Below are 26,116 nucleotides of genomic sequence, written 5' to 3' on the forward strand. Positions count from 1 at the left end.
TTTCCTCAACTAGAATGTTAGTCCCACCAGAACAAGTTTTGCCTGTTTTGGTGCTCAGTATTTGGAATGCCCACCCAATTCCCCACAGGCTGGATCTGGCAGTCTGAGGCCAGTTGGATACTATATTACCTCAGCCCTCCTCCCTCTTCCTACACAGGTCCCGGGCACCAGGTGACCACCATGATCCTCCCAATGGAGGGGGATGGGAGCCTGAATCTGGGACAGGCACAGGTGCCGAGCTGCTTGGCATTCCTGCATGGGAAGGCCTGGGAGGTGGGCCCATGCCTGGGGGACCCAGATGCTGCTCCAGGTCTAGCAGGTTTGAGAAGGGAGGTTTGGGAGGCAAGGGCCTCTTAAGACATTTGTGGGCTCAGTGGGGAACAGGCAGCCAGGCAGTTTCCAGAAGGCCCCGAAGTACAAGGAGCACTAAAGGGGCACTAGGGAAGTCAGGCTTCCTTTAGGACACCCTGTCCCAACATGTCAATAATCATGTTCTGCAAGGTGGTGTTTGTGCTATTTGTGCTCCTTCTGATCATATATACATAAGGGTGGGGTCAACCCAGCCTCACTGGAGGGGCTGCAAGTAGCCGGCAGGACAAAGCAGCCCCACAGGAATCCAGATCCCAGCCCTCCTCACCTCGACTGCCAACACTCCACCACCTCCCCTCCCCCAATCATGGCCCAAGCCTCATCTCCAGGTTCTGCCCCAGGAGCCAGAGGGGGCCTGTTAAGATAGTTAACACATAACCTATTGCTCCTTAGCTCATACTGCACCCCCCCGCCCCAGGACCAAGTCTTCCTCTCACCAAGAATGAGGTCCCAAATCCTGACCCTAGCATACACGGCTGTGTATTTAATCCACACACCGTCCTCACTCTTCAGGTCCAGTCATGTGGGCCACCTCAAAGCTCCCCACAAAGGCCCCATGTTCTCCCACCTGTTTTTACACTGGCTGTTCCCTCCACCTGCTTCCTCACCTCCCTAAGGACTCAGACCAGATGTCAAGGGAAATAGACACCATCCCCCTGTACTTTTTCCCCAGTCACCTCCCAAAACGGCTTCCCCTTTTTGTCTGTTTCTTTCCAGAAGGGCAGGGAGTGTCCATGGTCTGTTCTGCTCACTGTTAGGGCCCCGAGGCCCAGGACAGCAGAGGCACACAGCAGGCTCTCATCAAGTGTCAGCTGAATGAACAAACTGACAGCTCCGGCCCAGCCTAATGGGGCTGTGATGGGACACTGAACATGAGCAGCAACACTGGGGCTCTGTCAGGGGCAGGGGGAAGTGGGTCCTGAGGAGAGTCCAGGCCAACAGGAGGGGATGCACCCCTGTCCTCCCCACACCCCCAAATAACTCCCTCACCATGCCAGACCCAGGACCAGGTGTAGGACCAGGCAATGGGGGGAAGGGAGTGCTCAGGGTGGAGAACAAAGAAGGCAAACCAAGCACACCGCTCCGGCACTAAGTCAAGTTCTTTACTTCCCAGAAGTGATGGCTAAGAGGGGGTGGGGGTGGGGGGAGGAAGACAGAAGGAGCCAGAGAGAGCAAGGAGGTGGGAGGAGAGGGGACAGTAAACCACTGTTCTATAAGTCTCAGGAGGCAAGTGCTCAAGGTAAAAAAGAGTCCTGGAGAATCGTCCGCGGCTGCGGGAAGCATCTCGATTTCCTTCTGTGTAGAAGTCCTTGGGGGGGGGTAAAGGCTGCCGCCGCTGCCGCTGCATTAAATAGTTATGTACATCGCAGAGAGTCCCAGGCCGTAGGCAGGCAGGGAAGGGGGTCATTTCACCAGGGGCCGAGTTTTATCATCATCACCACACTGATGGGCTTTGTACTTTTTCACCTCTGCCATGTACTTGGCCCATGCGTCACCTTTACTTGTTAATACCTGTGGGGGGGGGGGGCACACAGGGGTTGCAAGGGGATACCAAGGAGGCCAGGAACTGGGGTCAGGACTGTCCTGAGACAGCTGACACCCCCCCACACACACACACCCACCCCGTGTCACCCTTAAGGTCGTGGGTTTGAAGTAAAGATGTGCAGACTCAATTTATCTGGGGAAACTGTTGAAAGCCCTCCTCCCCCACCCAGCCCCCGCATCCAAGGCCCCGGGGGCTGGACAGAAGGGAAAGGGCTCAGCAGCCAGGCACTGAGGCTGGAAGGGAAAGGCACCGCGGGTGGGCCCCCTCACCCAGCCTGCTCACCTCATCCTCCGTCTTCTGCTTCTTGGCTACTATTCCCGTCTTGAGGGCTAGTTTGTTTCCGCCTCTGCGCTTGCCCACCTGGGTGAAGGGACAGAAGACTGCAACGGTTACAGGAGCCGGGCCCGGCCTTGGCGGCGCTGAGGCCCACTACACCTTCCTAGCCCGGCCCGGTGGCCCGTCCCGACGCCGCGCCCAGCTCCGCCAGCCGGCCGACCTGCGCAGCAATCAGAGAGGAGCACACGCGACTCTTAGCGTCTGCCCTGGGCCCATGATGCCCTGGCAGTCGTGGGCCCCTGGGCTGCCCTCCCCAAAAGCAAGAAGAACCCCCACATCAGTGGGGACCGGCTGTCCTCACCCTCCCCTAGCAGGGACCACACAGGCAGCAACAGCTCCCTTTACTGAGCACTCACTGTATGCTAAGCTCTGTGCCAAGTACTTTGGATGTATCATCCTTCACTTTCACGGCTGCTCCAAGAGGAAGCTTACAACCATCCCCATTTTATAGATGAGGGTACACCTTTGAGAAAGAAGAGGGCCTACCCTTGGTTGGCAGCAAGCAATGGAACTGGATTCAGGGTCAGATGGGTCCACGTCACAGAGCAGCATCCTTACCCAACAAAGGACACTGTGTCCCCTGCACCTAACCTGGCCTCTTTAAGGTGCCCCTCGATGAAGAAATGAAAAAGGCAGTGACAACTACTGCTACTCCCGCTCACAAAGGGTCACTCGGCCTCCACCTCTGGTTCTTACACCAAGCCAGGAACCTAGAATCCTGACACTCTCCCTTCCTCCAAAAGAAGTCTCACTCTAGACCTCATCCTGGTCCTCCACCTTCTCCCACTGAGCACTTTCTGTGTCCACGGGCAGCAACAGGCTTTACAGACATCCTCCCGTCTCTACCCCTCAGCCAGCATTAAGTAACCCGTGCTGCTGGGACTACCCCCACTCACTTTTAACAAATGAAGAAAATGAGGCTTGGAGAGGTTAAATCACTTGCCCGAAATCACACTGCTGGAGTTAAGACTTGACCTCCAGTCTGTTACTCTCAAGTCAACACTTTCCTCCACACCACAGGGACTTGATCTCTGAACAAATTAATACCTGGGCTGTGAATTAGCTACTTCTTTTTCTTTTTTTTCCTCTTTCTTTCTTTCTTGGTTATTAAAGAAACTTTTAAGTATGTTTTTTTTTTTTTTTTTAAATAGGCTGTACACCCAACGTGGGTCTTGAACTCTAGACCCTGAGATCAAGAGTTGCGTGTTCTACCGACTGAGCCAGCCAGGGGCCTCCAGGGACTTGATCTCAATACCAGAAACAAAGCAAGCTCAGAGTTGACCATCAATATAGTTGCCATTTATTTAGCCTAGAGTTTCTTGACCTCACACTAGTGACATTTTGAGCTGGATCATTTTTGCGGGGTGGGGGGAGCTATCCTGTGCATTGTAGGACGTTGAGCAGCATCTCTAGTCTTTACTCAGAGATGTCAACAGCACCCCTCCCCCAATTCTGACAACCAAAAATTTCTCCAGACTGCCAAATTGAGGGGGCTTGTGGGGGGGGGGGGGGAGATTGTTCATTCCCAACTAAAAACCACTGGTGGTTTAGCCCTTCGTTTAAGACAAACCCTGTACTAACCTCCGGGATGGCCTCACAGAACCCTCATCACATCACAAGATGCGATGGTAACCATTTTTGCAAATGGGAAAATTGAGGGTAGGCCAGCCCAGACACTCCAGGAAAACGATCTTGTCATGTTCAACACGGCACATCCAGCACCCAGCACAATGCTCAGCATAAGGTATGGTGCTCAATAAATGGACACCGGACAAACGAGACTCAGGGAAAACAGAACAAATTTCCTAAGGTCACACAGTTAAGCACTGAGTCTCTAATCCACACAGCTCAGATTCCAGATTTGAATTTGCCCCTCTTCCCCATAGTGGGAGATGGTCCCAGTATCCAAGTTTAAGTACCACTCAAATAGGAATCCCGGTATCCTGATTTCCCCATCCCCGGAGCGCTGTTTCGAATGCAATTGCCTGGCTCCCGGTCCCCGCGGGCGGTCTCCGGGGGTCCCCACCCCCGCCCCCAAACCTCTCGTCGAGAATCCAGGTTCCGGATCCTCAGCGGGCGACCGGACGGCCCCCTCATCGGGGCCGGAGGGTGGACCTGGATCCCGATTCCCTTTCTCGGGCCCCGATTCCCTCTGCCAAGGCAGGCCCCGGCGCCCGCCCCCACCCCCGCGGCTCCTTACGAAGCTGAGCGTGGGGCCCGGGCCGCCCTTCCTCTTCAGATCCCCAGGGCCCGCGGCCGCGGCGGCGGCGGCAGGCTGGTCGGGTCGCGGCGGGCCCGGGGGCGGCTCCTCCTGCCGCTGCCGCTGCTCCTCCTCCATCTTCCGCTTGAACAGCTCCAGGAAGCTGCCGTCGTTGGCGAACAAGTTCACACCGCCCGACACCGGGCTAGAACCCGCGCCCGACGCTTCCTCGTCCCCGCTCTCGGGCGACGTCCCGGGCCCCGACTCAGCCCATCGGCTCCCGACACCGCCGCCGCCCGCGGGGCCCGGCGCCTCCCGGCCCGGAGGCTCCGCCCGTCTCCCTCGGGCAGCCATTTTGTCGCCAGGTGCCGCGCAAAGGACTCCGGGAAGGCGGCTCCGGCCCGGCGCTTGGCGCCCGACTTGCCCCGTCCCGGGCAATGCATGCCGGGAAGAGCGGTCTGGCCCTCAAGCGTCCGCAGTAGGGGCGGGGTATAAGGGGCGGGGCGAATAAGGGGTAAAACCCGACGCCACGGGCCCGCCCAGCCAGTCACGCGGATTTTTATAATCCGTCTAGATTTGGGCGGTTTCCCTGGGACTGGAACCATTGTCTGGGACTGGGGCTGTAGCTGGTCTCCGGAGTAAGGTTCCCACTTGAAACTGGGGGCATATTACCTTTCCGGGGCTAGGATCCCCTTCTGGCACCAGGGATAATCTCTGAGGGAAAGGACCCCGTCTAAGACTGTGTGTTCAACTGACACCTCGAAACCGAGGTCCCAAAAAAAAAAAAAAAAAAGAAACCGAGGTCCCGAACTCGGTCTAGAGGGCAGATATCTAGCCTAAACACACACGCACACACACACCCTCCCGACTAGAAATGGGGATATCTCTGGTTTGGTTGGGTACCTGTCTCTGGGATGGAGCTCTCATTTGGGAATGGGAATACAGCTGGCTCCGTGGAGTTGGGGTCCCCACTGAGAATAAGGGTGTTATGGGCTGGAGTACTCAAATGAAGTCGCGGGTATTTTTAGGCTATAGTCTATCTAAGGTTAAGAGTGTTCGCCAAAGGCCTGGCACTCATCTTGTATTCCTGCCCAGGACAGAGGTTCAAACAGGGAATTCGCTAGAGTCTCCCCTCGAACAGGGAGCAAAGTGCAAGAAGGTTTCTGGGAATAGAGTCCCTTCTATGACGAGGAGCACAGTTGTAGGTGTGGTCCCTGCCCTGGCCTGCCCAGCATGGGGCTCAGGGCGCACTGGACGAAGATCGGCGGACCTTGCCCACTACGGGACTTGTTCTCCCTCTAATCCACTTGCAGTCCAGGGACCTGTCTTCAGCCAACTAATCGGTTCGTCTCTGATTGGTTTGCGTCAAGAGCCAGGTGGCTCACAGCCAATTGGATAGCAGAGGAGACGGACCTGAGGCGATGTTGGGACCCATTTTGGAGAATAAGGACAAATGATCGACAAGAAGTTGAACCTATGGAGTCAGGCCAGGGCGGACCTCGGATCTAACTTCATGGAAAGGGCATGGACTTGGTGTTTGGCTGGTTGCTAAGGAGAGGTTGGCGGCTACGGGGAGGTGAGAATGATTGGTGAAAGTGAGAAAAAATGTAGCCAATGAAAGGAGAGCTGAGAGACTTGGGAACCAATCAGAGAAGGGGAGTAGTCTGAAAAGTACCAATATGTTAATTCGGCAGGGGGAGTCTTTGAAAAAACTTGGACAAGAGGGCGACTAAGTGAACCCTGGAAGCGAAAGACATTGGAAATATAGTTTCTATTATCTCCTAAAAATCAGGCCATGAGGAAATTAATTCAGGCTCCTAGACTTGATGGGTATGTGCTAGGCAATTTCCCCTGTAGGTTCTTTTCGTGGTGCGCTCCGCTTGATCACGTGAGCCGGTTCCAAGATGGCGGCAGGGGTGGCCGGGTGGGGGGTTGAAGCAGAGGAGTTTGAGGATGCGCCTGATGTGGAGCCGCTGGAGCCCACGCTTAGCAACATCATCGAGCAGCGCAGCCTTAAGTGGATCTTCGTCGGGGGCAAGGGTGGCGTTGGCAAGACCACCTGCAGGTAAGGAAGCTGCGGCGGGGGCCGGGAAGACGGGTGGGATGTACCACTGGGCGAAGGGGAGGTTCGGGACTGGCTCTTCCACCCCAAGCCGAGAAAGGGGGCTGGGCCGGGGTCTTCCGGATCGTACTCCCAGAAGTTACCTGGGGCAAATGGAAGATATTGCCTGAATGCAGGCCTGGAACCCTCTGTTTTGGACCGCCCCCGTTGGGGTTCAAGGGTAGGACCACATTGAACCCAGCGCACGGGACGCAGGAGAGCACTTAGGTGTCCCAATCTGCTGGACGGTACCAGAGTGAGCTCGGAGTAGGGGGAGGGGCAAGCTATCGTAGTCTGGTGAACCTTGCCATTCTCTGGCCACGTGGGGGTAGAGGTGGTAGGCGGGAGGGGAGGCACGTGATTAGACCATACCAGTCGGCTGGGAGGAGGGGGAGGGGTCCCTGGGGCAAATTACCCTGAACAAGTGGACTGAACCATCCTGAATTTAGCGGGCGATGCAAGGGACCCCTTAGCTTAGCGTTTAGGGAGGGGGCACAGGGTCAAGCTAGGCTGGCTGGACAGCTGGACCGTGCCACTCTGTGCCAACAAAGAAGCAGCAGGCATCAGGCCAGACCGGCCCGGACAGCTGAACCTTACCACTGTAGTCACCCAGAGGGGTCAGTAGGTGAAGTCTGAGAAGGTCCCTATATAGGGATTAAGTCTTGATTCCACAGTTACCCATATTCTGTCTCAAGGCCCCTGTTAATCCAGGTCCCCTGCTCCTGGGCCCTATATAACCCCTTGCAGACCTAGGTAGCAGAGCCTGACCCCTCACTCCCTACCTTTTGACCTTTCCCTTGCCCAGCTGCAGCCTAGCGGTCCAGCTGTCCAAGGGGCGGGAGAGTGTTCTGATCATCTCCACCGACCCAGCCCACAACATCTCCGATGCATTTGACCAGAAGTTCTCCAAGGTGCCCACCAAGGTCAAAGGCTATGACAACCTCTTCGCCATGGTGAGTGGAGGTGGGCTCAGCTCCCCACTCTGGCAAAGGCCGTTCAGGCCCTCTCTGTGAACACCCACCATCAGCTACCATGCCCTGCCTATTCTGCATCATCCCTCAACGTACCCACAGGAGAACGAATGAGGAATGTTTGCGGAGCAGAAAGGAGGCCAGAGTGACCAGAGTTTAGCAAACAAGGGGAGGAAGGAGATGTCATAGGTCAATCACAGCTACGTGGTATAGGACCTTACAGGCCCCTGGGAGCAGTTATGTTTGATTCCAAGTTTAATAGGAAGCTGTTCATTTTAAGCAGGGCAGTGTCATGGCCAAATTCATTTTTCAAAAAGTTACCTATGACTGCCGTGCGGAGAAACTCGGGTGGGGGCAGAATGTTGGGAGAAGTGGTCACATTTGGAATGTATTTTGGAATTAAAACAGATGTTTGGTTGTAATGGGCAAGGGAAAGAAGTGAACTAAGTACGTCTCTTAGTTGGCTCCCTCGACAGCCGGGATGGGGGCGACTAGGAGAGAAGCAGGTTTCGAAGAGACAAACAAGGAATTCCATTTTGGTCCCAGTGAATCCAGGGTGCCCACTGGACATCCAAGTGGAGATGCCAGGACAGTGGCTTAGTTATGTGAGATATGTGAGCTTCGAAGAGGTTGGGGTTGATTTGGGAGTCATTGTCTCAAGGATGGTATTTAAAGCTGCGCAAGTGGAGGAGAATGAGAGAGAACGGAGAAGCCCAGAAACAAACTGAGGTCACATCAACATTTAGGGTCCAGCTGGGGGGAGGGGTGCGGGGACCAGTGAAGGAGGCCAAGAAGGAGCCACAGGTGAAGTGGGAGGAAGCCAGGCATCGTGAGCTCCTGAGCTCCAGGACAGAGGGACTCGGTGGGAAGAAATAGTGGGCTTCAGCAGGCACATCAGATCTAGAGAGACCACTCTGGGAATGGGGGATGGGGGCAAAAGCCTGCACAGAGTGGGTGAGCTGAGGAGTGGGGACAGTGATCGCCATCATGGTGGCTGAGAAATAGGGCCATTGCTGGAGGGAGCTGAGGGTGGGTGGTGTTAAGGAGGCTTTTTTTGGGGGGGCGGGGGGAGAAAGGAGATGCCAGAGTATGTTTGTTTGCTGATGTAAACGCTCCAACAGGGAGGGACAAGTGATGCTGTGGGAGGGAGCAAGGATGCTGGCAGAGGACGGTCCTCAGGCAGGTAGGTGGGTGCGAGTTCCATTCAGCTCACAGACCCAGGACATGGAAGCAGGGCAGGGAGGGGCAGGGGGGTGGGGTGGGCATGGGGACATTTCCTGGGAGGAGATGAGGGTGTTGGCAGCCAGTGACTTCTTTTTCTAATCGGGCACAGCACTGGTCTCAGCAGAGAACAAGGGGTGAATGGGATGGATGGGGTTTGAGGAGAAAGAAGAAACTCCCGAGGGTGTGTCTGGCTTGAGTGCCTGTTGGAGAGTTGTGTTCAGGAATGGGGAGCAACGTGGGAATTATTCATCAAGTGCGTTCCCCAGCTGTTCACCTCGGTGCAGCCATACCAGAGAGCTGGGAATAACCAGAGTGGGGATGTCGCCAGCCACGGGGAAAAGGGAGTGTCTGCAGAGGCACCCTATGGAGCCCAGGCTGGATAAGGGTGCCGGCCACGAGGGACACTGACAGTGAACAATGGGGCAGGGGTGTGGGGACAAGATGGCCCAAAGAGGTAGGAGGCAAGGAGGCCCAGGTCAGGGAGTGAGGTGTGGGAGCTTAGAGGTGGCCCAGTTACTGGCAATAACCCATCAAGGTTGTGACTGTCAGGGGTGATGGGTGGGCATGCTCCCTGCAGGGAAATGACCTCTGAGGCCAGCGAGTTGGGGGCTTCACCATGGGACCTGTGAAGTCACCAAGAGGTGACATGGGAGGAGGATGGAGAGAGAGGCACTGAGTCCAGAGCAGACCAGACAGCCCGGGGACAATCATCCCTTCATGGATTCTACATACATGTTGAGGACCCACTGTGGGCTTCGCAGTGCTGACAGCTGATAAAGGTGATGAACGTGCTGAGTAAACCATGTGAGCTGGGGCTCGGGGTTAAGGAGAAATGAAGGCAGGGCAGGGGGAGCTGGGGCGACATTGTTAGGTGGGATGGTCAGGGAGGGCTCCTGTTAGAGAAATGATCTGGACGAGGTCAGGGCCCCATTTGGGGAACGGCCAATGCAAGGGCCCAGCCATGGGCTCTGACTTCCCTCTGGGGCACTGCTCACAGTTTACAATTTTCCATCTGCTTGTGAAATGGTTTGACCACTTGTGTGACCACACGAGACCTGAAGTGCCTCAGGGGTATCCCCAGCCATGAACTGATGAAGGTTGGTATTCGGGGCCCTTCATGGGCTCTTGCGCCTGGTGCCTGGGTGGGAAGGTCCGGCGGCAGCAGCACCTGAGTCTTGATCCCTTGGCCCTCAGGAGATTGACCCCAGCCTTGGCGTGGCCGAATTGCCTGACGAGTTCTTCGAGGAGGACAACATGCTCAGCATGGGCAAGAAGATGATGCAGGAGGCCATGAGTGCCTTCCCCGGCATTGACGAGGCCATGAGCTACGCAGAGGTCATGAGGTCAGGCCCTGCCAATAGGGGAGGGTGCTGTGTAAGGCTGGGGTGGAAGGGGGCAAACGGGCCTGATCCTCCTCTCCCCCGCAGGCTGGTGAAGGGCATGAACTTCTCGGTGGTGGTGTTCGACACGGCGCCCACCGGCCACACACTGAGGCTGCTCAACTTCCCCACCATCGTGGAGCGGGGCCTAGGCCGCCTCATGCAGATCAAGAACCAGATCAGCCCCTTCATCTCCCAGGCAGGCAGGGCCCCAGGGCATCCGGGCACCCCCTGTGTCAGTGTGCAGACCTGCACTGACAAAGGCCTTCCGCATACACGCCCTCTCAGTCCGTGGTTCCCCACCGGATGGGATGGATCTCCACCATGGGGGTGGGGGGGCTGTCCGCCTACTCCATAGGACTCGTGTCTTGCCCCCACCCGCGGAGTGCTCCAGGCAGAGCTTGAAAACACATATTCCAGAGCCAGGCGGCCTGGGCTCAAATGCTTTACAGTCTGGTGTGACACGACTCTGGGACCTCAAGCAAGTCACTTCACTTCTCTGGGTCTCACCTTCCTTGTCTGTCAAATGGAGGCCATACGGGTGTCCCATGGGTGGTTCTTAGCAGGACAACATGACAAGCCCAATGCCCCCACATTTAGGCACACCACCGCCGCCACCCTCTCCCTGGTGGTGTGTGGTCAGTACAACAGCTGTTGGAGGTAAGGTCTACATGTGGGGAAACTGAGGCTCCAGGAAGTCAAGCCCCCTGGCCACAAACCCCCAGAAATGGCCGACTTGGCTTGACCCCTGTGGTCTGCTTGAGGACCTTTAACCCCAGGAGGTGTCAGTCCCCAACCCGGGTGCTGTAAGGCACCCCAGGTAAGCTGTGAGCCTCCCACGTCCTCCCCACAGATGTGCAACATGCTGGGCCTAGGGGACATGAACGCAGACCAACTGGCGTCCAAGCTGGAGGAGACGCTGCCCGTCATCCGCTCCGTCAGCGAACAGTTCAAGGACCCTGTGAGTCATGGTACGGGCGGGTGGTGAGAGGCTTGGGATGGGGACAGGGCCAGAACTTGCCCCTCGCTGTCCTCTCTCACGCCCTGCAGGAGCAGACAACGTTCATCTGCGTGTGCATTGCTGAGTTCCTGTCCCTGTATGAGACAGAGCGGCTGATTCAAGAGCTAGCCAAATGCAAGATTGATACCCACAACATCATCGTCAACCAGCTCGTCTTCCCTGACCCTGAGAAGCCCTGCAAGATGTGTGAGGCCCGCCACAAGATTCAGGCCAAGTACCTGGACCAGGTGTGCATGCCCAACTGCCTGCCCAGCCCTCACACCTTTGACCCTGGAAGTTGGGGCCTGGCCCAGCCCAACCAAGGCCCCACGAATCAGTTACTGTATTCTCTGACCTTTTACTCCATCCTATCTTCTAATCCTCTGCCCCAACCTCCTGCTCCTAACCCTAATTCTGGCTCTTGAAGACAATAGCTGGCCTGGCCTGGGTACCTCTGACCCCAGGGATGGGGAGGTCCAGCCCAGTGATCTCTGACCTCACTGGTCTCACTCCCACCTATCAGCATATGAAGCCCCTGCCCCACATTCTCCCCTGATCCTGGGAGATCCCCAACCTGACCCTTCCCATTGACCCTGACATTCTGTCCCTGCCCTGCAACCCCCTGACTGCCACCATCTGCCCTGTGCCCTGGCCACAGATGGAGGACCTGTACGAAGACTTCCACATTGTGAAGCTGCCGCTGCTGCCCCACGAGGTGCGGGGGGCGGACAAGGTCAACACCTTCTCTGCCCTCCTCTTGGAGCCCTACAAGCCCCCCAGTGCCCAGTAGCACTGCTGCCAGCCCCAGTTGCTACCATTTCATACCCCCCCTCCACCCCCCTGGGGGGGCAGAGTTTGCACAAAGTCCCCCCCATAGTATAGGGGGAGCCACTTGGGGGGCAGGGGGCGGGGAGGAGGTCTGTTCCCCCTGGTGGGGCTGAGGGGGCTGTAGCTGCCCCCCACCTCTCCCTGCCTCTCGCCTCTCAATAAAATGATCTTAAACCACGATGGATGTTGATGTAGAGGAGTTAGGGGTCAGCATCTTTATGTACCGTTGCACAGGTTGTACACTGCACAAAGATGGCACATCTAGAGGGACCAAGTCACACCAGAGATCTAATAGAGATGTATGTTTATTATGATAATTTTGGGAGGAGGGTATCTTCAGTAAGGGGGTGTGCTTTTCTAACTGGTAGCAGTGTCCCTGCTGAGGCTATAAAACCTGTAGTAGAAGGGGAGCATCTGCCCACTTCCTTTGAGGTTCAGAGCGTGGGAACTGGGAGGCCCCTTGGCCATCCCTAGGCTGGTGGGGAACGGATTAGGCCGGCAGCGGGCCCAGCACTGCCTGCTGTTTGGTTTGGGAATTAGTGGGCGCCCTGGGCAGAGGTTGGGCCTGCCAGACTGAGGATTAACAGTCTCCACCCCCCAATTCCTGTTCCCATGGGATGGCATCAGCCCTTCCCAGCACAGGGCTGCAACAGGGGGGCTAATTAGGAGGCAGGATGGCAGAGGACTTGGGTCAGGTGGGCCCCTGAAGTCCTGTCTGCGTCACTGAGTGATAGGCTGAGTGATAGGCAGCATGCTTCCTGCAGTTTGAGCTCCGCTCTCTTTATCCCTAAATGGAAACATAAAGTGTGGTTGTTCAGAATCATGGGAAAATTCACCGGACCCTGGAAGGGTTTAGCACACCAGCTTGGAAGGGACTTAGTGGGCTCCCATATCCCTTCACTCCTCCCTCTGCCACTTCCTGGACAGCCAGTGTCATCCCCACTTGAGAGACCCAAGACCGGGGCAGTGACATTGAGCATTTGCAATTTCCAAGCCAGTGCTGGCTCGGGACAGAATGAGGATGCCTGAGGACATGCATGAGTCAAGAAGTGGTGTTCAGGCTGCACACGGGTGTGCCAGGGTGTGCGTGTAAGGGGAACCCAGCCCCAAGCCTAGACGTGCCACCCCCCACTATTCCACTGGATGTGGACAGGTTGGGGTGGCCCTTGTAAACAAACACAGTGGTGCAACCTATGACAGACCCCAGGTTCCGAGCCAAACTGCCTGGGTTCAAAAACCAGCTGTGCCACAAGCCGTGTGTCATCTGAGCCTCAGTTTCCCTACCTGGATAGCAGGAATAACAAAAGCACCAATTTCTTACGTCCGCTTGTAAGGACTCAATGAGATGAAATAAGCAGAGCCTTTACAACAGCACCAGGCACGTAACTGCCAAGGAGGGTTTGTTATTCTTCACTGTAACAATTATTAAGCATGTGAACTAGCTCGGGCAACCTGCCCCGGGGCCGGCGGGGGGCCAGCAATCAGAAGTGTGTGGGGACACGTGAGTTGGGGGCGGGTGGCTGAGCACAGGGTAGGGGCGAGCTGTAGTGCATGTAAGGACGTGTCGTAGGAAGTGGGGGCCTCTGCTCAGGAACCGAGAGCATCCTCTTGAAGCCCGTGCCCTCCCCCAGGCCCTGAAGCTAGCCGCGCCACTCCCTCTCCCCTTTTTATGGGCTGTCCGGCAGCTGGACAGCGGAGATTTGGGTCTGAGGGTGGCCAGCCCAGGCCAGTTCCTAATTACCCGGGGCAGGGCAGACATCTGCCAGGCCGGGAACACAGTGTCCTGGCTGGCAGGGCTGCAGGGCGGGGCTGCAATGGGCCTCCTAGTGCGAACGGTGAACACAAGGGGCTTTAAGGGTGCCCCTCTTACGGTTGGAACTCTGAGCCTCCGCACCTTCCACACTGGGTTATGAGTCTGATGTTGGGGATGAGGGGGCTATTTGTGTCAGGCTGGGGGTGCCCCCTTTGTAAGTGTGTCTGTGAAGGGGGAGCATCTGTCTACATCCATGCCAAATTTGGGGACAAGGTGTGTCCCCAAGCTTGTGTGTTCATGGCAATACTGAGAGTGAGACCTGAGATGTGTGTATGGTTGAGGGAGCACTGGGGAGAGTGTCTTATGTATTGATGTGTAAATGCGGGTGAATTTTATGGGAGGGTATGGGCATGAGCCCATCTAGTTAGAAGGCTCTATGGGACTGTAGGGGAGGGGTCTCTTTTGTATGAGTGTGTTTAGGGCCCTGCTCTGACCCCAGGACCATGTACCACTGTTTTGAGGGCAGGTGTGCATGCATCTGGTGTGTGACCATAGGTCAGTCTTTGTGCAGGAGAAATCGGAAATAAATGCATGGTCCCTCGTGTGTGACAGCGTGCGGTTGTCTGTGTGAAGGCATTCTGGGGTCTGTGCTTAGCGGTTGTGTGATGTTGCACGTGTCTTTGTTACATCGTGCCATCGTGAGGGAATGCAGGGTCCCAGGTCCCTGCCCATGTGCTCCTGAGTGGCTGGAGTACCATATGGATGGATACCTGAGAGCCGAGAGCCTGGCGGGTTAGGGTCCATCTGCCTATATTGAATGTTGGGGGTGGGTAGAGCTACAAGTGTCTTCTGTGACTTTTTAAGTCTGTGACAGTGTATACTGCGCTCTGGGTTACCGTGGTTGTGGGAGGCTGTGTTAAAAGAAGTTAAATTTGTGTCTGGGTCTATGGTGTGTGTTTCTTTGTGCATCCTTGTGACGGTGTGGAGTGACACAGCCTCACTGAACAGTGTGTGTGTGTCTCTGGAACTGGGAAGGAGACAGTCACTGCCCCCTCCCCCAGCTTAGGTCCAAGATCCCTTGGACCTGCCAGTGACTAACTGGGAGAGAGACAGGGAGGAGCAAGGGAGGACAGGGTGGATTGCTCCCCCTGCCCCAGGTAACAAACTGGCAAGACTTCTCCAAACAAACTTCTGAGGCTGCAGCCAAGGTGGGGGCGGGCCAGGGAGGGGCTGCCCACGCCCACTCCCCAGCCCCCTCCCCCTGGGGTCTGGCCTCAGCCCCACCTAAAGCTGAATTCACCCGCCCATTCTGTCCCTGGCCCCGTTTGTCTCTGCACCCTCCACCAGGTGAGAAGGGCCCAGGCCTGGGGGAACAGAGGATCCTGAGGACAGATGGGTCCTCAGGCAGGAATCCATCAAACTCCTCAGGGTGGGGAGCTGAGGGCTCTGAAGGCTGGAGGGGATTGGACAGATGAAAGGTCAAGGTGGGTCCAGGAGAAGGGGGAAGGGGCAGAGCCAGGGCCATTAAGTGGGGAGGTGGGTAGGCTTGGGGAACTGTGTAAGGGAGAGACCAGCCAGGGGAGAGGGCCTGGGGTACAGGGCCTGGGGGAACTGGAAGCTTGGGGATTGGGCTTCCAAGGGCTTCAAAGAAGGGAGTGCAGGGGTGGAGGATGGGCTGAGAATGGGAGCTGTAGGAGTGGGGTGGGGGACGGGCAGAGATGGGACCTGAAGAAGGGGATCGAGGCTGGGGAAGAGCTGGAGTCCTAAGACTCTAGAAACTGAGGCGCTGGGGACTCAGGGAGTGGGGAAGGCTGTAGATGGGAGCCCAGGTAAGGAGGGCTACTGGGGCTGATTGGTGGACCCAAGGGTCTTGGGGATGGAGGATGGAGGGAGAGGGCCAGGAGAGGTAGACGCAAGGAGCTGGGACCAGGAGTCCTGGGAAGAGGGAGGCCTGCGAGAGGGGGCTTGGGAAGGACTGGGGGCTAGGGCTGGACTGAGCAGGCCTGGGAGGAGACCGGAACCTGGGCTGGGGACGCCAAGCTGAGTCGGCCCGCACCTCTCCGCCCCTGCCCGCAGCCCGGGGGACCCTTTCCTCCGCCCACAGGCTGGGGTCCGGTTCAGCCCCTTCTCCTTCGGCGCAGCCGGCCCGGGGCTGCGATGACCGTCACCTACACAGCCCGCGTGGCCAATGCGCGCTTCGGCGGCTTCTCGCAGCTGCTGTTGCTGTGGCGCGGGAGCATCTACAAACTTCTGTGGCGCGAGCTGGTCTGTTTCCTGGGGCTCTACATGGCGCTGAGTGCCGCCTATCGGTGAGGCGGCCCTGGGGTGGGAGGCGCGGGGGGGGAGGGGACTAGGGAAGGGACCTTGGGTGTGTCCAGGAGGGAGGCTCTCCTGTGACCCCCTGCCCCCTCCCTCGCAGCTTCGTGCTGACCGAAGGGCAGAAGCGCTACTTCGAGAAGCTCGTCATTTACTGTGATCAGTATGCCAGTCTCATCCCGGTCTCTTTCGTGCTGGGTGCGTTCGGTCCTGAGTTCCCCATTCCCCTAATACTAAGAAACCCATTTCCAGGCCTTTTGGAGACCCCATTCCTCAGAAGACCCCCCTCAAATCCAACCCCAACAGACCCTTATTTCTACATCTTTCATGCCAGGTGTGGCCCCAATTTCCAGAGACCTTGGATGTCACCTGGTTACAGTAAGCCATGAGAGCTCCGTGTCACCCATAGGCTTAATCCCTGGTCATCTCAGGGTCTCCCACCTGTGTCTGCATGAGACTACTAGTGGCTCCCCACATGTCCTGGGTCCCAGGGACCCCTCCGGTGACCCCCTATGACTCCATCCTCTCAAGTCCCGCCCGGAGGACATTTCTCTGACAAGTCAGTGACTTCATGTGACCCCAGCCTCCTGTTTCAGGTCCCCACGCTCCCAACCGAGTGATTCCTTGTGGCCAGGGTGACAACCTGCCTATGTGCCCCGAACATAGGCCCTGTGTCTCCACCTCCATACTGACATCCCAATCCCACATCCCAGGTGACAATCAGATAGCCAGGGTGGCCCCCAAATTCCCAGCCCAGGTGGCCCCGCGAGGTGGGTGGGTGATAAGCCTCCCCTGGTGTCTCTGGTGCAGAGCCTCTATCATCCCTCTTGCCACGAGCTGGCCCTAGTATCCCCACTTAGCCCCCCTATTCCCGGCTGTCCCGCAGGTTTCTATGTGACGCTGGTGGTGCACCGCTGGTGGAACCAGTACCTATGCATGCCGCTGCCGGACGCGCTCATGTGCGTGGTGGCAGGCACGGTGCACGGACGCGACGAGCGGGGCCGCCTCTACCGGCGTACGCTCATGCGCTACGCCGGGCTCTCGGCTGTGCTTATCCTGCGCTCAGTCAGCACCGCGGTCTTCAAGCGCTTCCCCACCATAGACCACGTAGTGGAGGCGGGTGAGGCTCCTGCCTGAAGCGGGGCGGGGGGCGGGGCTGAGAACGGGGGGGCGGGGCGAGTAACCCCCCCAACACACACACACCCCGACCTCGCCCCTCCAGGATTTATGACCCGCGAGGAGCGTAAGAAGTTCGAGAACCTGAACTCGTCCTACAACAAGTACTGGGTGCCCTGCGTCTGGTTCTCCAACCTGGCTGCGCAGGCCCGGCGTGAGGGCCGCATCCGCGACAACAGCGCCCTTAAACTGCTGCTCGAGGTGGGCCCGCCAGGAGGTCATTCATACAAAATTCCAGGGAAATGACACCTCCCCGGAATTGTGTCAGATGGCGGCCTGCCACGCGCCTCCCCCGAGGCAGATTCCCAACACCCTTACCAAGCAGCCCCCAGGTGCACAGTTATCTCTAGGGGGCCGACTCCCCGGCGCATAGTGCCCCCTACCCCAGATGTACACTCACCACTAAATACTCTCCCTGGAGACCCAGAAGCACACGCCCACATCCCACCAGGTAACCACTCACCTCCATCCCAAGTACCCACACCTAATCCCCATGTGTGCACTGGCAATTCAGGCCTTCTCATGACGTGTATCTGCACCCAGGAGCTGACTGTGTTTCGGGGCAAGTGCGGAATGCTCTTTCACTACGACTGGATCAGCGTACCCCTTGTCTATACCCAGGTAACCCTGCCGTGCCTCTGTTTAAATCCGGCATCGGACGCTCTGACGCACTGGTCTCAAGGGAAGACTGAGGGCCAGCTGAGACCCCATATCCGTGATGCCCCATCCTAGTCCTGGTCTCTCCAAGACCTCCTGAGACCGGGAGAACCCTGACCTGGTGACCCACCCTGCCCCCAGGTGGTGACCATCGCTGTGTACAGCTACTTCCTGGCCTGCCTCATCGGTCGCCAGTTCCTGGACCCAGCTCAGGGCTACGAAGGCCACAACCTGGACCTGTGCGTGCCCATCTTCACCCTGCTGCAGTTCTTCTTCTATGCGGGCTGGCTCAAGGTGGGTGGGGCTCAGAGGTAGGGACTCTCGGGGTCGGATAGGCACGGGTTCTCAGGGCTCTACCTAACTATCCCCTCCCCCTTCAGGTAGCCGAGCAGCTCATCAATCCCTTCGGAGAGGACGACGATGACTTTGAGACCAACTTTCTGATCGACCGCAACTTCCAGGTGAGACTCGGGTGAGACCATCCCGGGCTCCCAAACCAGCCTTGGCCCCACCCCTCGAAGACTTGCCCGGGCCTGGACCCTGAACCATCATCCTTCTTTTTTTGGTCACCATACGCCTAGCCCATCCTGAGGGGTCCACCCCGTGCACGCCCGCAGGTGTCAATGCTGGCCGTGGACGAGATGTATGACGACCTGGCCATGCTGGAGAAGGATCTGTACTGGGACGCAACCGAGGCTCGCGCCCCCTACACCGCAGCCACCGCGTTCCTGCGGCAGCAGCCCTCCTTCCAGGGCTCCACCTTCGATATCACGTGAGCCAGCGGGATGGGTGGGGCCTCCCGGAGGAGGCGCTTCTGGCCCTGCGGGGGATGATCCGATTGGAGGGGCTCTGGGCTACCAGCACAGGGCCAATTTGGAGACTCGGCTAAGACCTAAAGTCTGTGAGGACTAGAATGGGGGTAGGGGGCAGGGATCCGGGTCAAGGTCTGGGACCCGGCCACTAACTGGGGGCCGACCCAAGGGCTAAGGCCGATGAGGATTGGACGCGCGGCCAGAGGCAGCGCCAGAGACGCGGCAGTCCCGACTGAGGCTTGAAGAGCTAAATTTGAGCTTAGCCGAAGCCAGAGGATAAAAGCAGGCTCTCAGGAGAAGGACCGAGGTCTTTGGGGATAAGTGAGACAAAGGGATGGATGGAACCAGGAGAAGCAGCGTGTCTCTGTCCCAGCTCTGTCAGCCAAGGAGAGGAGCGAGGTCGCAACGCTGAACCACTGTCCGTCCGACAGGCTGGCCAAAGAGGACATGCAGTTCCAGCGGCTGGACGGCGTGGACGGGCCGCTGGGCGAGGCGCACGGCGACTTTTTGCAGCGCCTCCTGCCGGTAGGCGCAGGCATGGCCGCGGGAGGCCTGCTGGGCCGGCGCCTGTCCTTAATGCGCCGCAAGAACAGCTGCGTGTCTGAGACGTCCACAGCCGCCAGCTGCACGTGCGCAGGCGCCCCCGACGGCGCGGCCCCGGAGTGCGGTTGCGGGGACCCGCTGCTCGACTCCGGCCTGCGGGAGCCAGAGCCGGAGCTCCCCGCCGGCCCCGAGCTGCCCGTCCCGGGGCCCGCCGCCGAGCCCTTCACCACTGTGCCTATGCCCGCGCCCCGGGGCCCGGCTCCACCCTGGCTGCCCAGCCCCATTGGCGAGGAGGAGGAGAGTCTAGCCTGAGGCCCTCAGGCCCAGGATCCCCCAAGGACAGGGACACAAACCCCGACGGGGCACGCAGGCAGCAGTCCGGGTCTGCATAAGCCGCGTGTGGACTCCACCTGTCCGATTTTGACCCGTTCCCGCCTCCTGCGCGCCGGCCTTCACGTCTGGCACTGGGGCTTGGAGCGCCTCCTGTGGGCCAGGCACTGGGCTCAGGGTGAAGGATTCTTCCAGCTTCTTTGAACAGGCGGTCCTTCCTACCAGCTCTACTTCCCTCCCTCCACTGCCTGAAAGGCCCCCATTAGTGTGCCCTGCCTTCATTCTTTCCTTAAAGTGGAGATGTGAGTGCCTACCTCATTGAGTTATGGGGATGAAATAACGGTTTTAGAATGTTGATACATAATAGGTGCTCAATAAAATGTTAGTGGTTTTTACTCAAACATTATTAGCCCGACTCTTCCTGCCAGGAATTAGGCTAAATAAGATTTGAGAATTCCTCCAGATTCTTTGATCGCACCTTGCCTCCTTCTTCCCAAACTCTGCCCTCTGAAATGACCCCATGTGTCCATGGCTTTACTCATTCATTAATGTACCAGCCAGTCCCCAGACCACAGCCTCCTCCTGTCAGTCTTGTTTTATGATTCTGCCAGCGACTTCTCTGCCCCAATTCACTGCCTTCTCCAATACTCCTTCGGAGCTCCCAGTCATAATTCAATCATATGGTGAATTTAGAAGTCCAGCCGGGATCCCTCTCCAGATTCTAGACTGGGAGAGCCACCTGCCTCCTCGAGATCTTCATGTGGCACCTTGAACAGAGCATTCCCCCCAAACCAGCTCCCTACTGGCTCCCCAACCTGCCCCAACCTATCTGTTGGCTTTGTCCTTCCGGGTGATAGGCCCAAATCTGGGAGTCCTCTCCAACTCGTTCTCTTACCCCCTCCGTGTCAACCTAGCAGCAAATCCTATCAGCTCAGTCTTCAAATTATATCCAGAATCCAACCATTTCCCATTCCTCTAGGGCCCACATCTTAGAGCCACCGATGTCACCCACCCACCCACCTAGACCATGGACCACTGCCCTTGTCTCCCAGCTCTGGCCCTAACCACCCCCAGTCTGTTCCTTCCACAGTAGCCAAGGAGAGCCTATGAATACCTGAGTCAGGTAATGTCCCTCCTTTCCTTAGAACCCTACATGACTCCCATGTTCCTTAGAATAAAAGTACTCCCTACAGTTCACAATCTCCCTGCCCTCATCTCTTTCCCCTCCTCCCCTCACTCACTCCACACTGGCCTCCTCACTGTCCCTCTAACCACCAAGCAAAGCCTCATCTCAGGGCCTCACACATATGCTGTTCCCTCTGCCTGGATCATTCTTTCCCAGATACCTACAGGGCCCCTCCCTCACCTCCTTCAGGTCTCTGCTTAAATTATGCCACTTCCTTGGTGAGGCCTCTTCTGCTGGCCTTTTATTTAAAACCACCACATCCAGGGGCGCCTGGGTGGCTCAGTTGGTTAAGCAACTGCCTTCGGCTCAGGTCATGATCCCGGAGTCCTGGGATCGAGTCCCACATCGGGCTCCCGGCTCAGCGGGGAGCCTGCTTCTCCCTCTGACCCTATCCCCTCTCATGCTGTTTCTCTCTCTCTCTCTCTCTCTCTCAAATAAATAAATAAAATCTTTAAAAAAATAAAAAAATAAAAAAATAAAACCACCACATCCCAAATGGACGTCCCACATCCCCATCACTCTGCCTGCTTTCTTTTTCTCTGTAGCACTTCTCACATCAAACTTTCACTTTATCTATTTTGTTTATTGTCTGTCTCCCTTCATGAGAAACGACAACTTCATAAGGCAGGAATTTTTGTCTGAAGCCTCTTCAAAAAACGACCTCACGCACATACTGTTACACAGACACAAACATGGTTCTCACCTCCCAGTGGGTGCCGTCAGTCATTCACGCTTTAGTAAGAACACAAGCCAGGCCTTTCTAAAAGCAATGATCTGGCCCATCTTCTCTCCCTCCCCTCAGTGCCCAGAGTCCAGCCAGGACAGATTGAAAATCTTTATTATTTTTCTTCTCAAATATAAAAATCACTCTCTCCCCTAGCATCTCATTAATCCCAGGCTGAAAATCAAGGATAAGAATCACATTGCTAAAAAGAACAGACCCACTCCTGCCTCCTGCCCTATCCTGCACTCTTGTCCCATCTGAGAGAACAAAGGGCAGAAGTCATGACCTTAAGGCTCTCAGGCAGCTGACCCTAGGCCTTCCTGATGCTGGGCCCCAGGTGAGTTGGGGGAATCCAGGGCAGACTGAGCCCCAACTGGCTGGGCAGGGGGCAGGATCCTGAGGCCCATCAGTGCTTGTCGGTGGGGCGCGTGTTCAGAGATGCTAGGCGTCCCAGAGGCCCGCGGCGAGTGTTGGTGGCCAGCCGCTGTTGTGCCAGGAATGACTGGGCATGGGCAGGTGCCCGCTCCTCCCCAGCTCGCTGCTGCAGAGCCATGCCCTGGAGGGAGGAAGGAGTCATGGCTGGCGTCCAGTGAGCCCATGGCACATCCCGGTACCCTCACTACGGTGACGTGCACTCACCATATTATACCAGGCACTGATGAGCAGCTTTTCTTCCTGCTCCCTCTGACTTCGACTCTTCTCAAAGTCCATCTGCCAAGGAGGGAACAGTCAGGGGCCTGGACATGCTGGGGACAGTGAGAAGTGATGAGGACACCCACCTCCAGGTGCCGGATGCGGACGTCCCGCTCCCGGAGCTGTGTCCTCAGGGTGTGAAGTTCTGGGGGTGCCCCCCCGGATGGCCGTTGTTTGGGTTCCAGGGTCTGTATGACCTAGGGTTTGGGAAAGACCCAGGCAGGGTGACCTTGGCCTTGCAGGCCGTCGGACGTGTTGGGCCGCATGAAGTGTGGTGCAGATGTCTGTGATATGATGGGGTACGGCAGGTGCGGGAGTGGGGGCAGAGAGGTGCGCGCTGGGGGGAGGCATGAGTCAGTGGGAGGCAGCAGCCTTGGCAGGAGGCCCGTGCAGCCCCCAGTGTCCTCACCGTGCGCGCCTTGTCCACGTAGCGACGGTAGCGCTCCTCCATGGCCCGCAGGTCCGCATCCTTCTTCTGCAGGCTGTGCTGCAGCTCCTCGATACGCCGAGCTGCTGGGGGAACAAGGGGACCCCTCAGCTCCCTGCCAAGCTCGGGGCCCTCCCGCCCCACCCAGCCGCTGCATCCCACTCACTGCCACTGTCAGCGGGCGGTTCCAGCTCCTCAATGTACTCCCGCTTCCGCTGCAGCTCCAGATCTGCTTCATGCAGCTTCTGCCTGTGGACAGAGGATGGGCAGCAGCGGGCTGACCACTGGGCCTCCTTCCCTTCCTCCCACTGGTGGCCACAGCCTTCCCGGCTGGCCAACGTGCACCTGCCCGGCTGCAGAGACCTGTGTGCCAGCCCCCCGAGACGGAAGCCATATGCCTTGGTCCCACCATCTCCTTAGCCACGGGAGCCACAACCTTCCACACCCCTCGTCGGGTGGGCCCTGGACCAGCCCCCTGCGTGTCCGCTTCGCTCCGTGCCACAGCCCACACACTGGTACAGCCACCATGACCCCCTTGCCAGTCTCTTCTACACTCGATCTCATTCCTCTCTCCACCCAGCAGCCAGGGATCTTTCTAGCATGCAGATCTCTTCTAACAAAAGTGTAAAACCTTACAGTTCTGCCACCTGAGGCAAAACCCCAAAGATCTAAGAACACTCCTTGTAGGTGAGATTATTTTCGTGCACCGGATATGGAACGTGGTCTAACACCTAATTATGAAACTTGCGCTACGTCTACTAAGGTTACAAAGGCATGTGCCCTCTAAGCCACCAATTCCACTTTTTCGACATATCTGCACACAAGCAGAATGATGCACATACAAGGTTTTACTTTGTTGCACTGTTTGAAATTGCAAATACCTAGAAAGAATGACTTTTTTTTTTTAAAGATTTTATTTATTTATTTGAGAGAGAGAGTGAGCGAGAGAGAGCACGAGCCGGGGGAGGGGCAAAGGGAGAGGGAGGAGCAGACTCCCCAGTGAGCAGCGAGCCTGGGCTTGATCCCAGGACTCTGGGATCATGACCTGAGCTGAAGGCAAATGCTTAACTGACTGAGCCATCCAGGCACCAGAAAGAATGACTTAAATACATTATGACATTCACAATAAAATGTTATAGGCCAGCCCTTCCGGACTGGAATTTTACAGAATTAAGCCCTCATGTTTCCATATATCCATCCTCTGTAAGGAAATAACTTTTTCTGCACTCTGGGTTGGTACTAGCTACACTCCATCCTTGGCAGAAGGGAGAAGAGTCAAACAAATCATTTTCTGTAAGGCCTAATTTCTCCATGGAACCCCAGTCGACAAAAGCTACTGTATTTATTAAAAAAAACTACTCATATGGCAAAATTTCCCAGCCATCTTCTTAAGTAGGAGAAGCGAAGTGCAAACTAGCAGATATCACACTACCTCTCATGTAAATGAGGAATCAGAATAAAAATTTATATAATATTCATTTGCATTTGCTTAAAAAATTTCATAAGGATTTTTATTTTTTTTTAATGTTTTATTTATTCATGAGAGTCAGAGAGAGAGAGAGAGGCAGAGGCAGAGGGAGAAGCAGGCTCCCTGCCTAGTAGGGAGCCCAATGCGGGACTCGATCCCTGGACCCTGGGATCATGACCTGAGCCGAAGGCAGACGCTTGACCATCTGAGCCACCCAGGCGCCCCGATTTTTTATTTTTTTAAAGATTTTATTCGGGGCACCTGGGTGGCTCAGATGGTTAAGCGTCTGCCTTCAACTCGGGTCATGATCTCCAGGTCCTGGGATCGAGCCCCAGGTCGGGCTCCCTGCTCAGCGGGGAGTCTGCTTCTCCCTCTCCCTCTGCCTCTCCCCCTGCTTGTGCATTCTCTCCCTCTCTCTCTCAAATGAATAAATAAAATCTTAAAAAAAAAAAAAGATTTTAGGGTGCCTGGGTGGCTCAGTTGTTAAGCGTCTGCCTTCGGCTCAGATCATGATCCCAGGGTCCTGGGATCGAGCCCCGCATCGGGCTCCCTGCTCCATGGGAAGCCTACTTCTCCCTCTCCCACTCCCCCTGCTTGTGTTCCCTCTCTGGCTGTGTCTCTCTGTCAAATAAAATAAAATCTTTAAAAATATATGTATTTTTTTATTTGGGGCACCTGGGTGGCTCACTCAGTCGGTTGGGCGGCTTTCTTCAGCTCAGGTCATGATCCCGGGGTCCTGGAATCGAGGCCCACATCAGGTTCCTTGTTCAGCAGGGAGTCTGCGTCTCCCTCTGCCCCTCCCCCTGCTTGTGCGGGCTCTCTCCCTCTCAAATAAGTAAATAAAAAATCTTAAAAAAAAATAAAGATTTTAGGGGTGCCTGGGTGGCTCAGTCGTTAAGTGTCTGCCTTCAGCTCAGGTCATGGTCCCAGGGTCCTGGGATCGAGCCCCGCATCGGGCTCCCTGCTCCGCGGGAAGCCTGCTTCTCCCTCTCCCACTCCCCCTGCTTGTGTTCCCTCTCTCGCTATGTCTCTCTGTGTCAAATAAATAAAATCTTTATAAGTAAATAAATAAATAAATAAATAAATAAATAAATAAATAAATAAAATTTTTGTTTACTTATTTGAGAAAGCGTGAGAAAGAGAGCACAAGAGAGAGAGAGCACGTCGGGGGGCAGAGTGAGAGGGAGAAGCAGACTCCCCGCTGAGCAGGGAGCCCAATGCGGGGCTCGATCCCAGGACCCTGAGATCATGACCTGAGCTGAAGGCAGCTGCCCAACTGACTCAGCCACCCAGGCACCCCTGCAAGGATTTTTATTTTTTATTTTTTATTTTTTTAAAGATTTTTATTTATTTATTTATTTGAGAGAGATAATGAGAGAGGGAGAGAGAGCACATGAGAGGCGTTAGGGTCAGAGGGAGAAGGAGACTCCCTGCTGAGCAGGGAACCCGATGCGGGACTCGATCCTGGGACTCCAGGATCATGACCCGAGCCTAAGGCAGTCGCCCAACCAACTGAGCCACCCAGGCGCCCTGAAAGGATTTTTATAATGAACTAATATGAATGGGGGTGGGGTAGAAACAATCAATGTGGGGACTAAGAGGTATACACCTTCTCTCTGTATTGCTTGGTATATATTTTGTTCTTTAAACTATAAATATAATAGCTACTTAAGATAGATTCTTAAAAAAATAAAATAGGGGGGATGCCTGGGTGGCTCAGGTCACGATCCCAGGGTCCTGGGACCAAGTCCCGCATCAGGCTCCTTGCTCAGTGGGGAGCCTGCTTCTCCCTCTCCTTCTTCTTCTGCCCTTCCCCCCACTTGTGCTTGCTCTCTCTCTCAAATAAATAAAATCTTTTTAAAAAATAAATTAGGGGGGTGCCTGGGTGGCTCAGTCGTTAAGCGTCTGCCTTCGGCTCAGGTCATGATCCTGGGGTCCTGGGATCAAACCCCACGTCTGGCTCCCTCCTCAGCAGAGAGCTTGCTTCTCCCTCTCCCTCTGACTGCCACTCTGCCTACTTGTGCTGTCTGTCTGTCAAATAAATAAATAAAATCTTTTAAAAATAAATAAATAAAAA

General features: G+C 56.2%; 4 protein-coding genes across 10 annotated transcripts in view; 2 read left to right on the forward strand and 2 right to left on the reverse strand.

The window, feature by feature from the left end:
* Positions 1–1,456: 1,456 nt before the first annotated feature.
* On the reverse strand, positions 1,457–4,880 carry TRIR (telomerase RNA component interacting RNase). 2 transcript variants are annotated; one of them, XM_032396029.1, is made up of 3 exons: positions 4,452–4,880; positions 2,198–2,275; positions 1,457–1,881 (listed from the first exon to the last, which is right to left on the reverse strand). In XM_032396029.1, the coding sequence occupies exons 1-3, from the start codon at positions 4,803–4,805 to the stop codon at positions 1,774–1,776; spliced, it is 540 nt and encodes a 179-aa protein (XP_032251920.1). In that variant the 5' UTR covers positions 4,806–4,880; the 3' UTR covers positions 1,457–1,773. The 2 variants fall into 2 exon arrangements, with proteins under 2 accessions (XP_032251920.1, XP_032251921.1); XM_032396030.1 differs by lacking the exon at positions 1,457–1,881 and having other exon boundaries at positions 2,199–2,275; positions 4,475–4,880.
* Positions 4,881–5,685: 805 nt separating this feature from the next.
* Positions 5,686–12,145, forward strand: GET3 (guided entry of tail-anchored proteins factor 3, ATPase). 3 transcript variants are annotated; one of them, XM_032395987.1, is made up of 7 exons: positions 5,686–6,516; positions 7,358–7,505; positions 9,945–10,090; positions 10,175–10,325; positions 10,980–11,087; positions 11,177–11,374; positions 11,785–12,145. In XM_032395987.1, exons 1-7 carry the CDS (start codon positions 6,356–6,358, stop codon positions 11,914–11,916), a joined length of 1,044 nt encoding a protein of 347 aa, XP_032251878.1. In that variant the 5' UTR covers positions 5,686–6,355; the 3' UTR covers positions 11,917–12,145. The 3 variants fall into 3 exon arrangements, with proteins under 3 accessions (XP_032251878.1, XP_032251879.1, XP_032251877.1); XM_032395988.1 differs by having other exon boundaries at positions 7,423–7,505; positions 9,942–10,090; XM_032395986.1 differs by having other exon boundaries at positions 5,722–6,516; positions 9,942–10,090.
* A 3,719-nt stretch (positions 12,146–15,864) lies between these two features.
* On the forward strand, positions 15,865–19,523 carry BEST2 (bestrophin 2). The gene is made up of 9 exons (XM_032396144.1): positions 15,865–16,016; positions 16,127–16,221; positions 16,910–17,143; positions 17,246–17,400; positions 17,743–17,820; positions 17,998–18,150; positions 18,237–18,317; positions 18,474–18,628; positions 19,100–19,523. The coding sequence occupies exons 1-9, from the start codon at positions 15,865–15,867 to the stop codon at positions 19,521–19,523; spliced, it is 1,527 nt and encodes a 508-aa protein (XP_032252035.1).
* Positions 19,524–21,232: 1,709 nt separating this feature from the next.
* Positions 21,233–26,116, reverse strand: part of HOOK2 (hook microtubule tethering protein 2) — a 13,043-nt gene continuing 8,159 nt past the window's right edge. For 2 of the 4 annotated variants that reach the window (XM_032395993.1, XM_032395990.1), the window contains 5 exons: positions 22,738–22,820; positions 22,554–22,657; positions 22,231–22,341; positions 22,091–22,162; positions 21,371–22,007 (listed from right to left, as the gene is read on the reverse strand). In XM_032395993.1, coding sequence (XP_032251884.1) covers positions 21,858–22,007; positions 22,091–22,162; positions 22,231–22,341; positions 22,554–22,657; positions 22,738–22,820 — 520 coding nt within the window. In that variant the 3' untranslated portion in view covers positions 21,371–21,857. Of the gene's footprint in view, positions 22,008–22,090; positions 22,163–22,230; positions 22,342–22,553; positions 22,658–22,737; positions 22,821–26,116 lie in introns of all 4 variants that reach the window. The other 2 variants (XM_032395992.1, XM_032395991.1) reach the window with 2 other exon arrangements.

Source organism: Phoca vitulina, unplaced genomic scaffold (genome assembly GCF_004348235.1).
Source record: "Phoca vitulina isolate PV1807 unplaced genomic scaffold, GSC_HSeal_1.0 scaffold89, whole genome shotgun sequence".
Taxonomy (NCBI): Eukaryota; Metazoa; Chordata; class Mammalia; order Carnivora; family Phocidae; genus Phoca; species Phoca vitulina.